The 17,744-nt window shown below is 39.7% G+C and overlaps 3 protein-coding genes across 3 annotated transcripts; 2 read left to right on the top strand and 1 right to left on the bottom strand.

Moving 5' to 3' along the window:
- Positions 1 to 2,323: 2,323 nt before the first annotated feature.
- On the top strand, positions 2,324 to 9,266 carry ppp1r14d (protein phosphatase 1 regulatory inhibitor subunit 14D). Its single transcript, XM_063908969.1, has 4 exons — positions 2,324 to 2,709; positions 7,480 to 7,560; positions 7,867 to 7,899; positions 8,028 to 9,266. Exons 1-4 carry the CDS (start codon positions 2,530 to 2,532, stop codon positions 8,094 to 8,096), a joined length of 363 nt encoding a protein of 120 aa, XP_063765039.1. The 5' UTR covers positions 2,324 to 2,529; the 3' UTR covers positions 8,097 to 9,266.
- Positions 8,237 to 13,020, bottom strand: zfyve19 (zinc finger, FYVE domain containing 19). Its single transcript, XM_063908967.1, has 11 exons — positions 12,704 to 13,020; positions 12,486 to 12,607; positions 12,341 to 12,394; positions 12,091 to 12,257; positions 11,846 to 11,988; positions 11,586 to 11,694; positions 11,227 to 11,445; positions 10,985 to 11,061; positions 10,557 to 10,658; positions 10,151 to 10,308; positions 8,237 to 9,920 (listed from the first exon to the last, which is right to left on the bottom strand). The coding sequence occupies exons 1-11, from the start codon at positions 12,755 to 12,757 to the stop codon at positions 9,842 to 9,844; spliced, it is 1,284 nt and encodes a 427-aa protein (XP_063765037.1). The 5' UTR covers positions 12,758 to 13,020; the 3' UTR covers positions 8,237 to 9,841.
- Positions 12,945 to 17,112, top strand: bub1bb (BUB1 mitotic checkpoint serine/threonine kinase Bb). The gene is made up of 9 exons (XM_063908968.1): positions 12,945 to 13,093; positions 13,948 to 14,111; positions 14,229 to 14,288; positions 14,374 to 14,518; positions 14,612 to 14,808; positions 14,896 to 15,059; positions 15,168 to 15,358; positions 15,444 to 15,544; positions 16,232 to 17,112. The coding sequence occupies exons 2-9, from the start codon at positions 13,969 to 13,971 to the stop codon at positions 16,509 to 16,511; spliced, it is 1,281 nt and encodes a 426-aa protein (XP_063765038.1). The 5' UTR covers positions 12,945 to 13,093; positions 13,948 to 13,968; the 3' UTR covers positions 16,512 to 17,112.
- Positions 17,113 to 17,744: the final 632 nt, after the last annotated feature.

Here is a 17,744-nt window from a genome sequence, read left to right as displayed (position 1 = left end):
TGTGAAGAACTTAGGTTCACTGGTTTCAGTGCAATGTAAATAATTCTTATAATAATTCTTACTCTTTGTTGGTGGGGGTTTAATTTGTGCAAACTTTGTATATGCGTGTCCCTTAAATTTGGTCACCTTCAACTGTTTTTGTTTATTTAAACTGAGGTTATTTACAAACTTAAACAATGAGTCTTATTTCTGATTTGGTCATACTGGATTTAAAAGTAATCCTTCAAAGTTCTAAGGAAATAGGATTTTAAAAGACAATGAGCAGGACAATAAAACATTTGACTCACTACTAAGCAATAAAAACACTTAAATACAATGTAACAATCATAGTGGCACAATACAGTGTAAATTACATGTATAGCACACTTTAGTATTCTTGGTTATTCAGAATAAATGTTAAAATATCATCACCCCATTTTTAATATTTAAGAATCAGCGCAAAATGCTTTTGTGTAAAATGTTACAGTTAAAAAATGTATATAAAGCCTTAAACTAACAAAAAGGTTAAAAAATATCAAATACTAATGAACAGAAATCAAGCACATACGCAAAACAAAAGTAAAAAGAGTAAAAACACTAGTAAGTGTCTGGTTAAGTGTTTTAGATTTATTTTGTCTTCTTTCAAATTCAAAAGCTTTAATCCAGAAGGTGGCAGTACAATCATATCTACAGCTGAATGAGCAACTGAGGGGGAACACTTTTTAATTCTCTTAAAGTAGTTTAAACACAATTTATGGTAAATTTTCTCACATCTAGTATAATCCTAACAACAATTTATCTGTTGATCTCACAGATCCCCCCCCCCCCTCCCAATCGTCTTCTTGCAAATATAGTGATAATGATGATTTCTCTATGGAGTCAGCCTACTACAGTAAGCAATGAGTCATCAAGTCACCCTTGAACTTATCAACAACTTAGAGTATAGAGGAAGCAGGAGGTGGTTTCTTAAATTATAAAATCGAAATGAGATTGTTTACAGGTTTAGTGGGAATCATATTTCAGGACAGATTTTCTTGAAAAAAAAAGGTTGAATCCATAAAATAGATGTTATAGCTTCATCCAGTGGTAAAGATAAAACAGAATAGGTTGAGCTCATTTTCTCCCCCCCGCCTTCGTTTTGTCCCTAGAATGCTTCGCCTTGCCGGGTCCGAGGTGGGAAGGCCTTACACAGGTCTTCGCTTCCCGTCCCCCCTTTTTTTTTTAGACAACCCAGTGGTGCAGAACCAAGTACCAAAAGACAAGATGAATGAATTTATTTGCGCAGAAAGGTGAGCTGCTAGAGGCCCTCAATAATTCAGTGTTTGTAACAGACGGTGCATCAGTGGGTGAACACACGCAGGCAGCTATGGCTGATTGATAGTTCCTGCCAAAACAAAAAACTGAACCCCATTATTCATATCGTAATAGGATCTGTGGAAACTCTGCAGCCCGTTGTCTCTGTTGTCTCAACTGCAATAATTTGGCACCACAAGGTACAACTGTGAATGTTTGACCTTGGGTTTGTGTGCTGCTGTTGGTGTCTGACTTTATATTGATGGTTTCCAGACTTTTATTTGACATTTGACTTCTAAATATCCATAAATAGTGCTCTGCTGGTCATCCATTATTCACACGTGCGTAACTGAGGATGCCAATTTGACTTCAAGGCTTATTAAACGTACACCTGATAATGCCTCTTATAAAGAGCAAGGCAGCTATCACACTAGAGGAACCCTGGCTCACCTGTCAGGGGGACCCGGCTATTGTTGGCCTTTGTGGGCAGACAACTACTGCACTCTTATAAATGAATATTAGAAGATATGTTGTGTGTTGGTATGATGTTTCTGATTATAGGCATGTCTACAAATAAAATGATCAGAGATTAAAATGCTTACTTTTGATAGAAATCCTTGGTATATGTTGGCACACTTGTTGATTCATAATGTGTTGGTTATGAGAAAAGTATTTGTGTGCCATTTTTTACACTACAAAACAATACTAAGGACTTCCCTCAAAGGAACATTCATTGTATTTTTTTACACATTTCTATATTTTGTTATTCTACTAACACAGTTTTTGAGCGAGTGCTATTTCTAACTGAACCATAGTTGCTCTCTCACCCTTTCTCCGCTTTTATAGCTGCAATTGACCTATGCTCTTACACCTGATATAAAACAGAGAAAGAAGCAGAGCAAAAAGCAAACACACACCCTTTGAGCTGCATGTGCACACACACAAATGCATGCACAGACTCACACACACATATCTCATTACCATCCTCCTGATAGTGCAGCCAGTGGGTGTTGCAAAAGGAGGAGCAAGGGAGAGCAAGAGAGGGGAAGAGAGGGAGGACAGGCAGGGAACCAGCATTATAGAGAGGGAGAGCACGAACAAGACAACAGGAGATACGCTTGGGAACAGCAGCCCACTAAATAGAGACAGAGCAGTGTTTGCAAAACGACATAACCTGTGTGTCTGTCTTTCTGTGTGTGTGTGTGTGAGTGTGTGAGCTGAGTTTGTTTCCACGGTTCTCCTGAGGCCGTGGCAGCCATGGCATCAGAGCCTAACACCCAGTCCAGGGTGATGTTCCAGGCGGCGGACAAAACCGAGGAGCCGGCGCACCGCAAGCTGGGCAAGTTGACAGTTAAATACAACCGTAAGGACCTGCAGAGGAGGCTGGATATCGAGGAGTGGATCGATGGTCAGCTGCACCTGCTGTTTGACTGCGAGGTAGGGCAGGGCTGGCTCACACAGACACACACACACAGGGCTGGGTGAGGACGAGGTGAGGGAAAAGAGCGAAGGAGGTGGTGAGTTGCTCATAAGTGTCTGTGCTATCAATCACATATGAGAGATTACAGCGACATAAAAGAGGAGTGGGAGGCAAGTAGCTTTGCTTCATGGCTGCAATTATTGGCACATGAGCCCTTATGTGTCATCAACCTGACTGCAGTATCATAGTGATAAGATGATTTCTTTAAGATATAATGACTGATTCCAGTCAGGAAGAAGCAATTGGAAGCAGGGTGTAAACCTGACAACCCTTAAAAAATGGTTGTGATTCAATGTTACTGTAGGTTGAATAGATTCTAGGATCAGTATCATTAGATAATAACATTAGAGCATTCAATACACAACAACAATATCCCTGTAACTCTGGTAAAGTAGTGAAAAAGTGCCAGAGAAAGTTATAAAAATGCCATGAAAGAGAGGGTATTTTATTTTGAAATGCACTGCTGTTATGGTGGCATCCAGGACATTATGTCATCTTTATAGTGTCTGTGTGTTTGCAGACACATTCTCGTGGACACAGTCAATCAATATCTATGCCAGATAGAGACTGAATAGGTTGTTCCTATATGAATGATGATTCATCATAACAGTGGTTAGACATTAGAGAAACCTGTTCTTTCCCAAAACCATTCAAGTTGTACAAACTATGACATTTTAGACTTATTTCAAAAAGATGTAATGTGGAACTTAGTGCCCATTTTTCTGCATTCCTAATTAATAGCCTCAGTACATAGATTGTGCTGTTTAATGTGTGCAGGGGATTATGTTGATACAGTTTACATGAGCAGCAACACAACCCCCATAACTCGGCTCTTGTATGGTGGGATAAAATCCAATTATGTCAGAGGCTCCATATTGATTCGCTTGGCGTTCTCTGAGGGGAAACCATGGCAACAGATGTCTCAGCGCCCACATGAGGCAGCATGGCACGGTGGAATTAGGGGAGTCTGTTAAGTAGCATGAGCTTCCCAATGACGGTGCAAGATCGGATGACAACACCGCCTCCGTTTCATGCTGGAGACGACAGAGACAACTGTTCCTCATTTCATTCTTGAACGACACAGAGACTCTTTTGGCTGCAGACGGCATACAGCCACCTCTCTGTCTGGTTTCCCTGTACTCTGCACATCCATCTGTGGCTAGTTGACATGAAAGTTTACCACTAGCCGAGTAGATTATACAGGTTTAGCCTGCTTGGGTTAATTTGAACACACTTTAGTGGCAGCTGAGTGCTGGGAATTTTTAATACAGTGCTACTATATTCCTCATGTCAGTAGTTTAACATCCAAAGCCTTCTTCCCTATGGTAATATAAGATAATATGCTTGCAAAGCTAGCTGAAGGCGGAATAAATTACATTAGGGAAACCAGGACATGTGGAAACAGATCTGAAGTCTTTTTTTTGTTTATCCTTTTGATGTTGTCCCAGAAACAGACTTTAATAATTTGCAGGACTTGGACTGAAGCAGAACGGGTCTCGGTATGATTGAGATGATGGAATAAAAGTAGAAATGCAGTTGATTCAATCATGAGAGCATATGACGTAATTAATTCAAGTCAACAGGAGTGTCCTGTAAGAGCCAATTAAGCACACAGTCATATTTGGGGAAAATGTTTATGTTGGCTTGACATATTACATGGTGCTAAATTTCATTTATACTATTATTTTTTGTATAGTTTTGTATATAGTGATATAGGTGGATTATGCTAAGGTTATGTTTCTGTTTACTACTTTTTGATGTAAAATGCTAGGTTTGAATTTTGCATGGGCTCAGGGGAAGGTTACTCTGTTGGTTCTCAGAGTCTTCCGCGTGGAAGCATTTACCATCAGTCCCCTGTGTCACCACCTGAATTATTTAGCATCATCTCTAATTCATACAAGTGCTGCCTTGGTCTGGAGGGGCCGCCTCCGTTGCAAACTTCACACCTTTTTAAGAATGTTAAAAAAAAGTTAGGACAAACATCTCTCGGACAGACTGTTGAATGTTGAGCAATGTTTATGCCAGTGTGTGTATGTGTATTAACCCAGGTCAGTGTTTTCCCTACTCATACTAGACTATAAAAAAGACGCCAGGACAATCGAAAGTATTTTAGAACACACCTATTGTAGACTTGGAGTAACTACATGTTTTTATTATTTTGAAATTGTCCCGCTCTTATACAACTGAACAACAGGATTTGTCCCTCTTCGCTAAAGTTAAAAACTATTTTGATCTCAATGCAGCTCGTGCTTTCAGCAGGAAATGGGAAGGGTCTGATAAGTAAAAACACACACTGGCATCTTCTCCAAACAGCTATATTTCCTGGGCATGGCTTCCTCTACATTATCATATAAACACATAGTGTCTGTGTGTGTGTGTGTGTGTGTGTGTGTGTGTGTGTGTGTGTGTGTGTGTGTGTAATGGACCCACAAATGTTTTGTTGTTCTATTCACAGTTCAGTGAAAACTATTATTTAACACAAACATACAGATAACTACAGGATTCTAGCTGTAAAAAAAAAACATTTAACAGTTACACATTTCGGGAAGTTCACTAATCTATGGATGAGCTAGATGAGGAAAATGACTTTTCTCTCAGTTCAATATAAGGCTACAACCAGAAGCTGCTGAGCTTACGTTAGCAACAAAACAGGGGGAACAGTGAGCCTGGATCATTGATTGTTGAGCTTGGGTGTAGCTTCATCTTAAGTGTCCGGATACATCCAAATGTCATAATTTTGCCTTAAATACTAAACTAGCCTTACACATCGGGGCTAGAGGAAAAAGTTATACAATTAGTACTGTAAATGGAGCATGAGCTGTTCAGTAAACTCCCTGATTATCTGTCCGTTATCAGTTTTAAATATGATATGAACTATACAAGGAAACTGAGGACTGCTGGAGAGGATATAATGAAGGTCAATGTGTCTGCACAATCACTACAGGCTAGCAGTTTAATCATGCTGAGTAAATATTATGATTACCTGCTCGATAGAATTTGTTCTGAAATTCGCACTCCACATTTTCCTGGTGTTGGTCATCAACCAGTATTTCATCAAATCTCATGGAAATTCTGGCTTTTAAAGTTATAACAACCATTCACTGGGGCTGTGAATATCAATACTCATCAATATCATGACAGTCGTGCTGGTGCTGGTCCATTGCTTTTAAACTTCAAAATGTGCTGCTGAGACATTTCTGCCAGGAGGCCTCATACAAATACGTTTTTCCTCTGACAATGAAAGCAACTCTCAACATAAGTGCGTCGCGTACATTATAAAATACTAGGGTATTATATAACATATATTAAAGGGTCATCCTAGTTCTACAATGTTCCTCTCATTGAACAAATATTGACTATTTTCTATACACTAAACAGTTTTTAGCTAACATGATGGTGCTTTACTTCAATACATTTGTATTATTCAATATTACTTCGATGTATTTACTTTTGAAGGATTCTTATTTTAGTTTTTTATTTCTCTTGAGTATAATTGATGATAATCTAATAAAGAAAGTGTAAAAATGTGTATTCGGTGTAACCAATTGAATAACAAAACACAGACCCAAGCATCCACAGCCCGAGAAAGTAGAACTGGAACCGAAACGTACAGCATGGATTAACAAAGAAGGAAAACAAGCGCTCCCTGCATGTGTCTTGCAGGCATCAGCAGAATCTCACAGGCTCCAGCCGGCAGCATGTATCAATTAGAGAGAGGGGCACAGGGGATGCTGAAGGTGGGCCCATCTATTCTACCACTCAGCACTTCCACATTGATTGGCTCTTCTCATCCAGAAAGCTATGCAAGTCCCATCCTCACCAGCCATGAAAACTCCCCAACCGGAAAAAATCCTCTTAAAAATCAGCCCCACTTGTCAAAAATTAGAGTTCACCTGCTGACTCTCGATATCAGCGCCGTTCATCCCTCTGAAGGATGTAGTTAAAAGGTTATTTCTTTGCTATATTTGCTTTTTATAGCAGGAGATTGTGTCGTTTGTGTACAATAACCTTTGGCATTTTGATAATGGCATTAATCTTCAGTGTGCTGCCAGCCAATGTTTTAGTTGAGGCTAACGTGTTTTATAAAGTAAGACATGCTCTTCATATACTACAGTTGCTGCTGCCCTTGGGATTGTATCTTAAGTCACAATGTAGGACAACCAAGCAGAGATGAATATTCTTTTGAGAACATTCAAACTGGAAATAATCTCTCAGTAATGGCTGAACTGCATGCTAGCTGGGTAAATCATCCATGAAATCTGATTGTGTCATGTGGCAGGGCTGGCCCCCAAGAGCATTTTTGCCTTTATGCCTCAGTGCTCTTACTTATTTAGCTAGCACTTCATCCATCATATGATTGTTATGAGAGATTATAAAAGAAGAATAGAAGGGTTTACACTTTTAACTACATTACAGCAAAGACTATTTACTCGGGTGATCACTTATAGATAAAAGCAGGGTGCCAACTCTTTCTAACGTCACGATCAAACTGCTTATATAGAACTCTGCTGCAGTGAAATCCTTGTCATGTTGCATCACCATCTTACACTTTCTCTTCCTTTCCAATGCTCAGTAGAGTTAAAAGTCTAACCCCTGTTAGTGAAAGGAGGGCAGGAAGCCCACATTATTCAGCATTTGCAAGAGCTTTTGTAGCATGCAGAAGTGCAAGTGAGTGAAATACAAAATAAGAATTTTGTGGTTATGTTTGTTTCTTGTTGCTTTTACAGGAGGAGGAGATTCCAGAGTTAGAGATTGACATAGATGAGCTCCTGGAGCTGACAGACGAAGGGCAGAGAACCCGTCTGCAGGTAAGTGTGCAAATAAACTTAGAAACAATAACTTATTAAGCCAATACTGTCGTTGAACTTTAGGCCTTTATATTTGTTCAGTAGAGGTTTTGCTTCGTGAAACTGGAACCAAGGACTTTAAGTCTCTAACCAAAGACAGAAACATTTCAACCTCTTGAAAGCTGGGTACATAACTTACTACGAGCAATGCTGGTTAATAACTTAACAAGCACTTGACCCTTGCTGGAATCCAATGTTGCAATGTTTGCACTGAAAAAAGCAATGCCCAATGTTGTTAGTGAGCCCTTTCGTGTTCTTCTTTGTTAGGAGCTGTTGCAGGAATGTGGAAAGCCAAAAGAGGTGAGAAACATATATGACACCATTTCCATATTTAACAGAGAAAAAAATACAACTTGTTTGGAGTTGTTATGGCTAGTCTGCTGAAGTTATTTGCAGGAATATATCTATTTATTCTGTGTCTCCTTTAGGACTTTATCAACGGGCTGCTCTACAGGATAAAGGGTCTACGCAAAATGTCAGGTCCCTTGAAGAAATAATTATAGGTCAACTAAAGAATTGAGACAATGTGGAGCCTCCGATCTTCCCCTCTCCCACATGTCAACTGCAACATGTCAGTGGGACTCTCTTCCTGCCCTTCGCCCCCCCTCCTGGGTCAGCATCAATCTTAACACCAGAGGAGTTTTGAATGGATTTTTTTTATTCTTTCACTTAAATTCATGGGCTGCTATAACATTTTTTCTCCCATAAACAAACCAATTATGCACATGTGATCAAAGATGTACTGACTTTTTTTTTTTTTGCGTAAGACTGTACATTTTTCGTTTGCATATTTATGTACATAAATATTTTTTGTTCTAATAACAGTGTTGTATGTGGAAATAAAATTGAACATTTTCAAGACAAGGCTGTTGATATTGACATGTCCATTACACCCATCAATTTAAAGTACAACTAAAACTATGCACAGTTGCTCTTTATTACTGCTCTAAAAACACTCATTTGCCTTTAAGTTCACAGAATACAAGCTTCTGTTTTCTGGCACAAATCTTTCAACAGACCGATGGAAACAAAAGAGACGTTGACATGTCAAGTCTAGGAGTAAACACAGTGGAATCAGCAGCAGGGAATTGCCATTAAGTATGCATCCATTATCTTCATCCATTTCCTGTCTGTGGTGCGTGTATGACATGGCCAGATGAGGCCAACACAGTAACGGCCTCCATGCAAACCTTAATGGAACAGGCCCCCCAGAGGAAAAGTGTAATTATGGTTTCTCTAGCTTGACAGTAATGCACACAGATGAAACTACACTCTGGCCTTCTCTCTGTCCTACACACAGGGTCTCTCTCCATTTTAGTAATTCGCTCAGCTCCCCCACCCCCAAACTTCCACTCTCTGACACAGAGGCCATCCATACTGTAAGCATACACTTCCGACAAAGGCCTGGCAGCGGGACGTTTTGTGTCAAGTGATGATATCAGTGATTGCTTCAGTGTTATAAAATAAAACTGAAAAGATGTGACATGCTGTAGCACCTCACTCTCCTGCATTCTTTATAACGGAATTACACACAAGGACAAGGAAGGCAAGGCTCATGTCACACTTGCAGCCAAACATAGATTACAAGAGTGACTGCAGTGCCTGCCAAAATAAAACAAAGCCCTCAGTAATCCCTTTATACTGACTCCTCCGTGTACAGCATCCCGTATGAGCTTGTAATGTGACTGCTTTCTGTCTGTGCTGTTGTTTTTTTTTTTTCTTCTCAATAATCAATGGTGCAAAGTGCTTCTTAGGATGAGCCTTTGGGAAGAAGAACAAGTGTCATAAGTTAAAAAATCGAAGCTTCTTTTTAATGTTTGTATTTTCTTGTGTGCAGTCGCCTGTGCAGCTTTGCTAAAGTACTATTACAGAAAAATAAGAGCTATGTTTTCTATATTATACACAACTTTATTGTGTTTTTCATATATCTAGGACTTGCTTTGCCATGTCTGTTTCGTATTGTTTTTGATTTGCTCATTTAGATCCCTGCTAGCAGTTACAGAATGAAGATGCTGCTCTTTCCGTGGTCAATACAGACGCATGTTTACAGCCATTACAAACAGATTGGATGAGATATGTTGGGGTTAAATTAAGGGGTTTTGGCTTCTTTTAGTAAATAGGTAGTGTTTAAATATTCTTAGTTTTACAAACAAGAATAGGTCACTTAAATCTAAAGCACAAGTCTAACAGTAATGACTGACCAGAGCCTGACAGGGCCAACATCTACAGAACAGTCTCACTATCATGTCTTCCTCTTCCTCTTTGGCCCAGTGTAGTTAGTGGTGCGATGCTCCATCCTGTCATATTTATCATGGCCTTCCCTGGGGAGATAATGGAGAGTGGATTGATTATTCATCACAATAAATACTTTATATTCATGCTGCTTAACAGTATGGCAACAGCCTGGCTACAATCTATCTGGGTCATGGTATGCATTCCAAATCACAACCTTCTTTCTTTGGCATCAGAGCAAAGATTTCCATGCAAAACTCGACTAAGATATTTATTATTACGCTTATTATTATTATTGATGTACAGTATGTTGTGTTACCTAAAGCAGCGGTTGCAGTATAGGTCTCCATCACAGGTGTGACAGCGAACACTGGCGTCATGGTTACAGATGCAGCACCATGGCAGCTCCTCCTCATCACTGTCTGATGGCTGATGTGCAACAGCAGCCGGAGAAATCCTGCTCTTGGGTGCTGGTGTCTGTGTGTAAAAAAACAACATATCAGATTAAAAAGGAATGAAATCAAGAATTCCTTTTCATAAACTAACTGTAGCATGATTCATTAAATCAGGATATTTTATAAAACAACACTAGCTTTATGGACCTTACCTAGACTGATTTAGGATAATAAATAAATGAAGAAATCCGATTTCTAACTCTTCAAATGTTATTCTCTCTAAGAGCTTGAAAATTGTAATGGATTTGTATTGTGTTTGTTGTGTAGTACCAGTTTCTTAGCCGTGGTTTTATTCTCCGTGTTCTTTGGTCCACTGTGTTCTAAAGGTATGTTGTAGCCACTGGCCTCGTCTAACGCAGCCTCTTCAGACAGCTGGAAAAAAATACAGGAATTTAAAAAACGAGTCTAATTTCCGTTATAAATTCTTTAAATTGCAAAATAGCAGCCCCTTGTGGCCATGCAAACCGGTCCCCTTTAGTTTCATCTTTAAGGGTGTGATATGCACCCAGTAGTAACAGGTTAATCATCAGAATCAGAAATACTTTATTTATCCCAGACTGGGAAATGTTTTCCGTGGCAGCAGCGAAATACGAAAAGAAGCAAAACAAATAACAAATAATTACGACTAAAAAAAAAGTCATGTTAATGTAATGCAAACCACCTTACATTGAACTTTGTTTCAAAAAAAGGTCCCAAACCTGTTTTAAAACTCTCCTCACGGCTTCTTCCTCAGTCTCATCCTCACTGTCAGGATGCTGAAAGTCCTCCATAGTAACTAGAGATGACATGAAAAATACAAAAATGACATTAACAATTTTGTTTACAGCACAATGTTTACAGTTAAAAGTCTTCATATTATCTGACATTTTGGTGTGGAAGTAAGGACCGTCAGTAAGGTAAAGAAAGTGATAAACCAAGAGCTTTATATGTGATTTCGTACCTTTGTCTGGGTCCTGCCCCTTCAGCTGCGCCATCCTCTTGGCCATGTTGAGGATCTGATCCTGGGAGTGGCGCTCTTTCCTGAGCTCCTCCATGGCCTCCTCCAGGACACGGGCTTTCTCAGTCTCCAGCTGCTTGTCCGACTCCTGGTTCTCCTCCAAATTCTCATCCAACGTCCCTCCCTCCCCCTTGTTGAGATCGTTCATACGGCCATCTAAACCTGCAGAGAGATTGATGAGCATATTTGCAGCTGAAGTCAGCTCTAGGTGGCAGAATGCAGTTGATATAATTGGTATAACCTCTAAAAGACTGTGATTATGGCTGCATCTTTAAATATTAATTAAATATTGGAGTAATTACTGCATTCAGGATTTGATTGCTGGTCATCAATGGCAGCTTCCTCTGTCATCTGATTAATCAGATCATTGGCTTGTTCAGTTTGAGTCCTTTTATCTGGAGGGCGATGCACCTGTAAAGATCAGCACAACAGGACATATAATACAAGTGAGCAATTATAGCAAAATTGGAATGCAGGTCCTTCTAAAAAGCCTTAACTACGTGAGCTTATCATACTATGAGGGCCAATTTGTTAGAAATAAGTGGGTAGAGTTTCAGCTTACAGGTGGAGGAGCTTGAGAGGGTGGAGTCTGACCACGTAGAGTAGCCAGGCGGTCCTCCATTTCTACTGTAGAAGGCACTGGCCGGCTGGGAGCTTTCAGAGCAGCAAGGCGGGCCTCAAGTTCTTTCTCAGAGGGGATGGACTCTGAAGAAGAGATAAAAAACTTTAAATGGCTTTTGCCAAAGAGAAAATATACTATTTCTATAATCCTTAATTTATTGATAAAGATCTATCTAGTTTCATTACTTGGTGCAGTGTCTTCTTTCAGTTTTTGAAGCCTTTCAGCAATAGCTTGGTCTTCTTTACTCAGGCCTTTGGTTGGTAGATGCCCAGTTTTATTGTTTCTATTGCCACCTTGTGTAAGAGCATGTGTCGACTGTGCCTGCTGTTTGGCCTCAAGTGCAGCGACCCGCCTATGGAAGAAACAGGAACTTTAGATATCAGGCAACTGCAGTGTTGACAAAGTGCCATTTTCTCAATTTAATTATATACTGACTTCTTGTAATTTTCAGGAGGAGACCATTTTGCAGCACTTTTTGGAGATTCTCCACTTAAAAGGAAAGAAATAGGTATGAGCAACAATGCTTAATTAATACTAATTAATCATCACATCATATTGTCTTGCATGCTTTGACATTTACCTTGTCAGATTCCCATTGCACTGTTTGCAGACTTTCTGCTGGGTGTTGCCACAGCGAGGCACCACAGCACTGAAAGTCAAACAGCCAGAGCAGAAGGAGCGGCCACAGCTCTTACAGCCCAGCTGTGAGGATATTCAACGCAATTTACTGAGATGATGTTCCCCCAGAACGGTAAATGCGTATAGCTATGTCATTAATATTAGCCAGCAAGGTCTTACCTCCTTCTTGAAGAGACTGAACTTGGATGCACAACAATAACAACGGTTGTCCATGCCGACACGTGTAGAGAGTCATGAAACATCCAATTAATACTTGACTGATATGGCTCGAGCGGGTAAATATATGAATTCAACTGACTCAATGAAATGTTATTTCGCAGCTAGCTATCCATTTTCAACCTTTCATCGCTGCTGGAATCAAAACAGGAAGCATTCCGGAAAATGTGACCTGACGTCATTCTTTTTCCTGTTTGTGGTTCCTCCAATCACTTCTCTCCAAATTCTCTCGCGGTCCTTGTTCAAAAGACAGAGGCGACCGCTGGACTGAGTTTCTGTAACAACGGCAAAGCTGTAATAATCTGCAAAAGAGACAAACGAGTCATATAGACGGTATGATATCACAAAAATGTGCAGATTATCACTTTTGTTTTTGTATGTGACTTGTACATTTCGCTCATATTGCGAACAACATCAATAACATTCAAGCTAAAGCTAATGTTAGCTAGCGTGTTAGCCTATGGTTAGCTCCCCACGTCAGTTAGTAGATATTGGAAACACTAGTTGTCCTTCAGACCTGGATGTAAGCATGCATGCAATATGATAGATACTGCAAATGTGTTTTACTGTTGGATGATTCATAAGATAATACAATCTGTACTCATAGTTTAGTTGATCTCGCTCATTTGCAACTATTACAACACAGATACACAAGTGTTGTGGTTTAATAATATTGGAATGACAAATCACAATACCTAAAAGATGGAGGCTTAGCTTATTACACCTACACTTCATGAAGTTGTTTAATTTTACTGTTTTTCGATGTCACTTGTGATTGCCATTATTAAATGTTCTTGATCTTGAAAATGAAATCTCTTGTTCATAGCTTGATATGATTATGCGACATTATTACATAGCCTATGTCATTGCATGATCCCTATGATTGAACTTGTTTTCATTTTGAAGATTCAAGCCCCAAGCCTTAATGGAAATAATAGTTATTATTTGAGAGTAATAATCTATTTTTATATTGGACAGTTGTCAAGTAATCCAAAATCTATCTTTTATATTAAAATGAAAAGTAATTATTGCTATAATATTTCTCACACTCAAACATTTTCAAAATTTCGAGTGTCAGATGGTGTAAAATTATTTTTTTAAAGAAAGGAACAAGAGCACTCACAAAATGTTCTCCTGTACTTTACTGATATGATAGTGTGTATCTGTGTGTGTCTGTTGGTTTCTAGGTATTGGTTTTAATTTCTACAATGGCAGAAGGAGGAGATGTTGAATGGGAGCTCAGCAAAGAAAACATCCAGCCACTGAGGCGGGGCAGAGCCATATCAGCCTTAAATCAGGCGCTCAGTCAACAACAGGATGGACTCAGCTCTACCATCAACCAGCAGAGGCAGTATGGATGATATTTTAAACATTGCACCAAGATTGGGTGACAGAAACCTTTCTTAAACACTCTTTTCAGAATTTTTGAACTTGATGACAGAAGTTTTGTGGCTTTTTGTTCCTCCAGGGCCTTTGAGTCTGAACTGCGAATGTATGACGGAGATGATCCACTTGATGTTTGGGACCGGTACGTTTCAAATGTGTATTCATAACCGCTGCTTTTAAACCTGGGACTTTTAATGTCTAACCACACATGGTTCTGTCTTTTAAAGGTATGTCAAGTGGACAGAGCAAACCTTCCCTCAGGGAGGAAAGGAGAGCAACCTCGCAACAATATTGGAGCGAGCCGTGACCAGATTCACAGAAGAAAATAGATATTTTGACAACCCTCGCTATGTTGAACTCTGGATCAAATTTGTATGTGTAATATTTTAAACTTGGTAGATTTTGCAACTTTGAGAAACAAATGTAGCTTTAATAACTTCATATGTGTGTTTTATGTGTCATTAGGCAGAGAACTGTACGGAACCCTTGGACATTTACAGGTACATCCAAGCACAGGGAATAGGAGTGAAACAGGCATCCTTCTACATCGCTTGGTCTGAAGAATATGAGAATCAGGGCAACTGTCGCAAAGCAGACCAGGTCTACCAAGAAGGATTCAAGATGGGTGCAGAGCCACATGATAAACTCCAGCAGTTTCACAAGTAAGGATTGATCCCGCCAAGTTTGAGATAATGTTTGAAAATACTAAATATTGACATAATCTAAAACTTCTATACTGTTATTTGTAGGGCTTTGCAGGCACGTGTTTCCCGACAAGTGTTGATGAATCTGGAGGAGGACGATAGTGATGATGAGCATAAACAATCCGATAGAGTTTCTCTAGCTGAACTCAAATCCAGAGGGAAGAAAAGGGCCATCACCCCTATTAATAGAGTAGGGTCTGCCATCAGAAGTAAGCACGTTTTTATAAAGACCAAATTTGTTACGAATATTTAAGCTGTTATTACCAAAACCTACATTTCAGAATCATCAATAAAAAGGTGCTTATTTTTGTGAACAGGTGTTCCTGGAGGCATGCAGTCACATGCCGCCCCTGTACTCGGCAGTGCCTCAAACAGTAAGCTGGTTGTCTTTGATGAGAACAAGGCTCATGCTGGCCCTTCAGAGCCTAAGCTGGAGGCTTGGATGGCCCCACCCAATTCCAGGGCAAAGGAAAACGAGCAGAAGCCTGGAGTATGGTGTGACGTCAAGGTATAGACATGCAGGTCTTGACTTGGTTGATTTAAATGTTAAAAGTGTGGCCAAGTTATGTCAATATAATGTTTATGTATCGCAGATACCCCAGAAGTCTAAATTTGGACATACTGTTATGGCCCCACCACCTCCAAAACCTGCTTTCCAACCATTTGTAGAGGAATCGGACCAGCCTCCAACAATGTAAGTGACTACTACAAGACCATGACCTACAGTTTTGACACACACCAGGTTAATTATAATAAGAAGCCATGTACTAAATAATAAACTAAAATGAATGAATCAATTTGAACAATTAAGTAAAGTTGTTTCTGTTACAACCTCTAAGTTTTGATAGTTTGCGTCTTTTTCTTTAAAAGTTAAATGAAAATCATTTTTCTATTATAATCGGCCAATACTTATTCTTACTTAAAAGAGCCGCTTCAGGGAGCATGAGACATCATTTTCACACATGGATTGGCCACCACAGAGTCCAGACCTGAACCCGATTGAGAATCTTTGGGATGTGCTGGAGAAGACAGTGCGCAGTGGTCCGAATCTCCCGTCATCAATACAAGATCTTGGTGAAAAATCATTGCAAGACAGAAATAAATGTTGTGACATTGCAGAAGCTTGTGGAAACGATGCCACTGCGAATGCATGGCGTAATCAAAGCTAAAGGCGGTCCAACGAATATTAAGAGTGTGTGACCTTCTTTTTGGGCCGTGCAGGACTGTGTCGCCTCATATCTGCTAACGTTAATTAGCTCTCAAGATTTCAAAATGCACTTGTTGTCCACGGGGAAGCATTCTCAGGCAGAGAATTGTAACCTCCGGTTATGTTTGTAAGATTTCTACGATTTAATTTTTCATCGTTGTGCTTCCACTTCAGGACTCCTTGTAAGATCAACCCGGCAGTGAACACTGTGTTATCAGCCCGTAAGCCCTGCAGGGAGGAGACACCTCTAAAAAGACTACAGGATCACCATCAGCAACATAATGAATCGGTATCGGGAAAATCACAGGAGCAGAGCATGTACTGTAAAGAGCTGCTGCTCAGTGGCGCTACTGAATTCTGCTTTGAGGAACTGCGTGCAGAACGCTACTTCAAAAGGATGAAACAGGAGGTCGGAGATCAAAAGGAGGAAGATAATGCCAGTGCTTCAAACTGATGCATTTTCTAAGACTGACAATTTGATTGCCATTCTCTCATGAGAAGTTTTACCTTCATTTATTTTAAATGTTATCTACACATATCGTGTAGTGACTGCTACGTTTTGTTGTTTTTATCCAGCTGCTCAGAAAGATAAAACCCAAAGGGGCAACGTTCTTTTCACACACAGTATTCCATGTTGTGATTTATTACAAAATGACAGCGGTATTCTATACAATGTAATTTAATCCAGTACAAATTACCACATAATGTAGTGTAGGAAGGAATACAAATCAACACAATTTTTGCAAGCAAAACAAATAACGCAGGAGTCCGAGTAGTACATAACAGCCTACTGGATTATGTTATATTGTGTCTTCTGCTTGTTACTACTAAACCCATTTGTTCACCACAGCATCTACCACAGAAATACTTCTCACTTTTTCCTACTTTGTTTATCTCTTGTTTATATGTGCTACCTTTTTAGGTTAGTCTGTCTTTTTCAGTATTTCTTTGGAAAATGTTTTCGGCGACAGCTGTAACAGGGTTTTAGTGGGGTTATTTTACTGGGTTCAAGACCATGTGTTTCATTGGTGTTCAATAAATAAGTGAAATTCTTATTTTTTGTATTTTTTTCAAAGCTTAGGAGAGCAGGGGTCATGTGAGGGAAAGCATGAATTGTATTCTTAGTAACGACATTTTAATTATTAATGGTGCACAAGAAAAGTTTAGTGCTGACTGTAATCTGTTTTGCAATTTATAGTCAACACTGGTGGGCACAAGTTAGAGCAAACAATTGCATTTAAACAGTCATAAATGTCATCATGACTGCTACTTATTCTAATGAATTGACTAAACGTAACCTGCTCACTGCAGCAGATCCTTGTGCTTTTTCTAGGCGTATGACATTTATGAGCATATCATGCATTTGGTGGGTTAAATGTTAATCATTGTCCAGGAGAGGTTACCCAGAAGCCCGCTGACTAAAGTGGTGGGAGTAAACCTAATCTATTGTGATGATGGGATGTAGTTCACACACAGGCAGCTCACAGCAAAGACTTTGATGAATGGCTGGAAGATAGGTGGTTGGCTCATTAGCAAGTGAAATCCAGCCTTTGCAGTTGTGGGCAGAGCAGGCCTCAGTTATTCCCGAGAGGTCACTACACTGATGTGCTGTGGCATAGAGTGTTGCTGCTTTTACATGCACACGGAGCACTGTGGAAACACACTTTAATCTCATTCTGGAAATATG

This window comes from Eleginops maclovinus, chromosome 19 (genome assembly GCF_036324505.1).
Source record: "Eleginops maclovinus isolate JMC-PN-2008 ecotype Puerto Natales chromosome 19, JC_Emac_rtc_rv5, whole genome shotgun sequence".
In the NCBI taxonomy this organism is placed as follows: domain Eukaryota; kingdom Metazoa; phylum Chordata; class Actinopteri; order Perciformes; family Eleginopidae; genus Eleginops; species Eleginops maclovinus.
Note: the sequence above shows the minus strand (reverse complement) of the source record. Positions and strands in the feature narration are given on the sequence as shown.

Bases quoted from the DNA above. Each gene is read 5' to 3' on its own strand.
- ppp1r14d (XM_063908969.1), top strand. From the start codon at position 2,530: ATGGCATCAGAGCCTAACACCCAGTCCAGGGTGATGTTCCAGGCGGCG. The intron at 2,710-7,479 runs GTAGGGCAGGGC...TTGCTTTTACAG, and splicing joins ACCTGCTGTTTGACTGCGAG to GAGGAGGAGATTCCAGAGTT. The intron at 7,900-8,027 runs GTGAGAAACATA...TGTCTCCTTTAG, and splicing joins AATGTGGAAAGCCAAAAGAG to GACTTTATCAACGGGCTGCT.
- zfyve19 (XM_063908967.1), bottom strand. From the start codon at position 12,757: ATGGACAACCGTTGTTATTGTTGTGCATCCAAGTTCAGTCTCTTCAAG. The intron at 11,695-11,845 runs GTAAGCTGAAAC...TGATCTTTACAG, and splicing joins CCTCTCAAGCTCCTCCACCT to GTGCATCGCCCTCCAGATAA. The intron at 11,062-11,226 runs GTACGAAATCAC...TGTCATCTCTAG, and splicing joins GGGGCAGGACCCAGACAAAG to TTACTATGGAGGACTTTCAG.
- bub1bb (XM_063908968.1), top strand. From the start codon at position 13,969: ATGGCAGAAGGAGGAGATGTTGAATGGGAGCTCAGCAAAGAAAACATC. The intron at 14,809-14,895 runs GTAAGGATTGAT...TGTTATTTGTAG, and splicing joins AAACTCCAGCAGTTTCACAA to GGCTTTGCAGGCACGTGTTT. The intron at 15,060-15,167 runs GTAAGCACGTTT...TTTTGTGAACAG, and splicing joins AGTAGGGTCTGCCATCAGAA to GTGTTCCTGGAGGCATGCAG.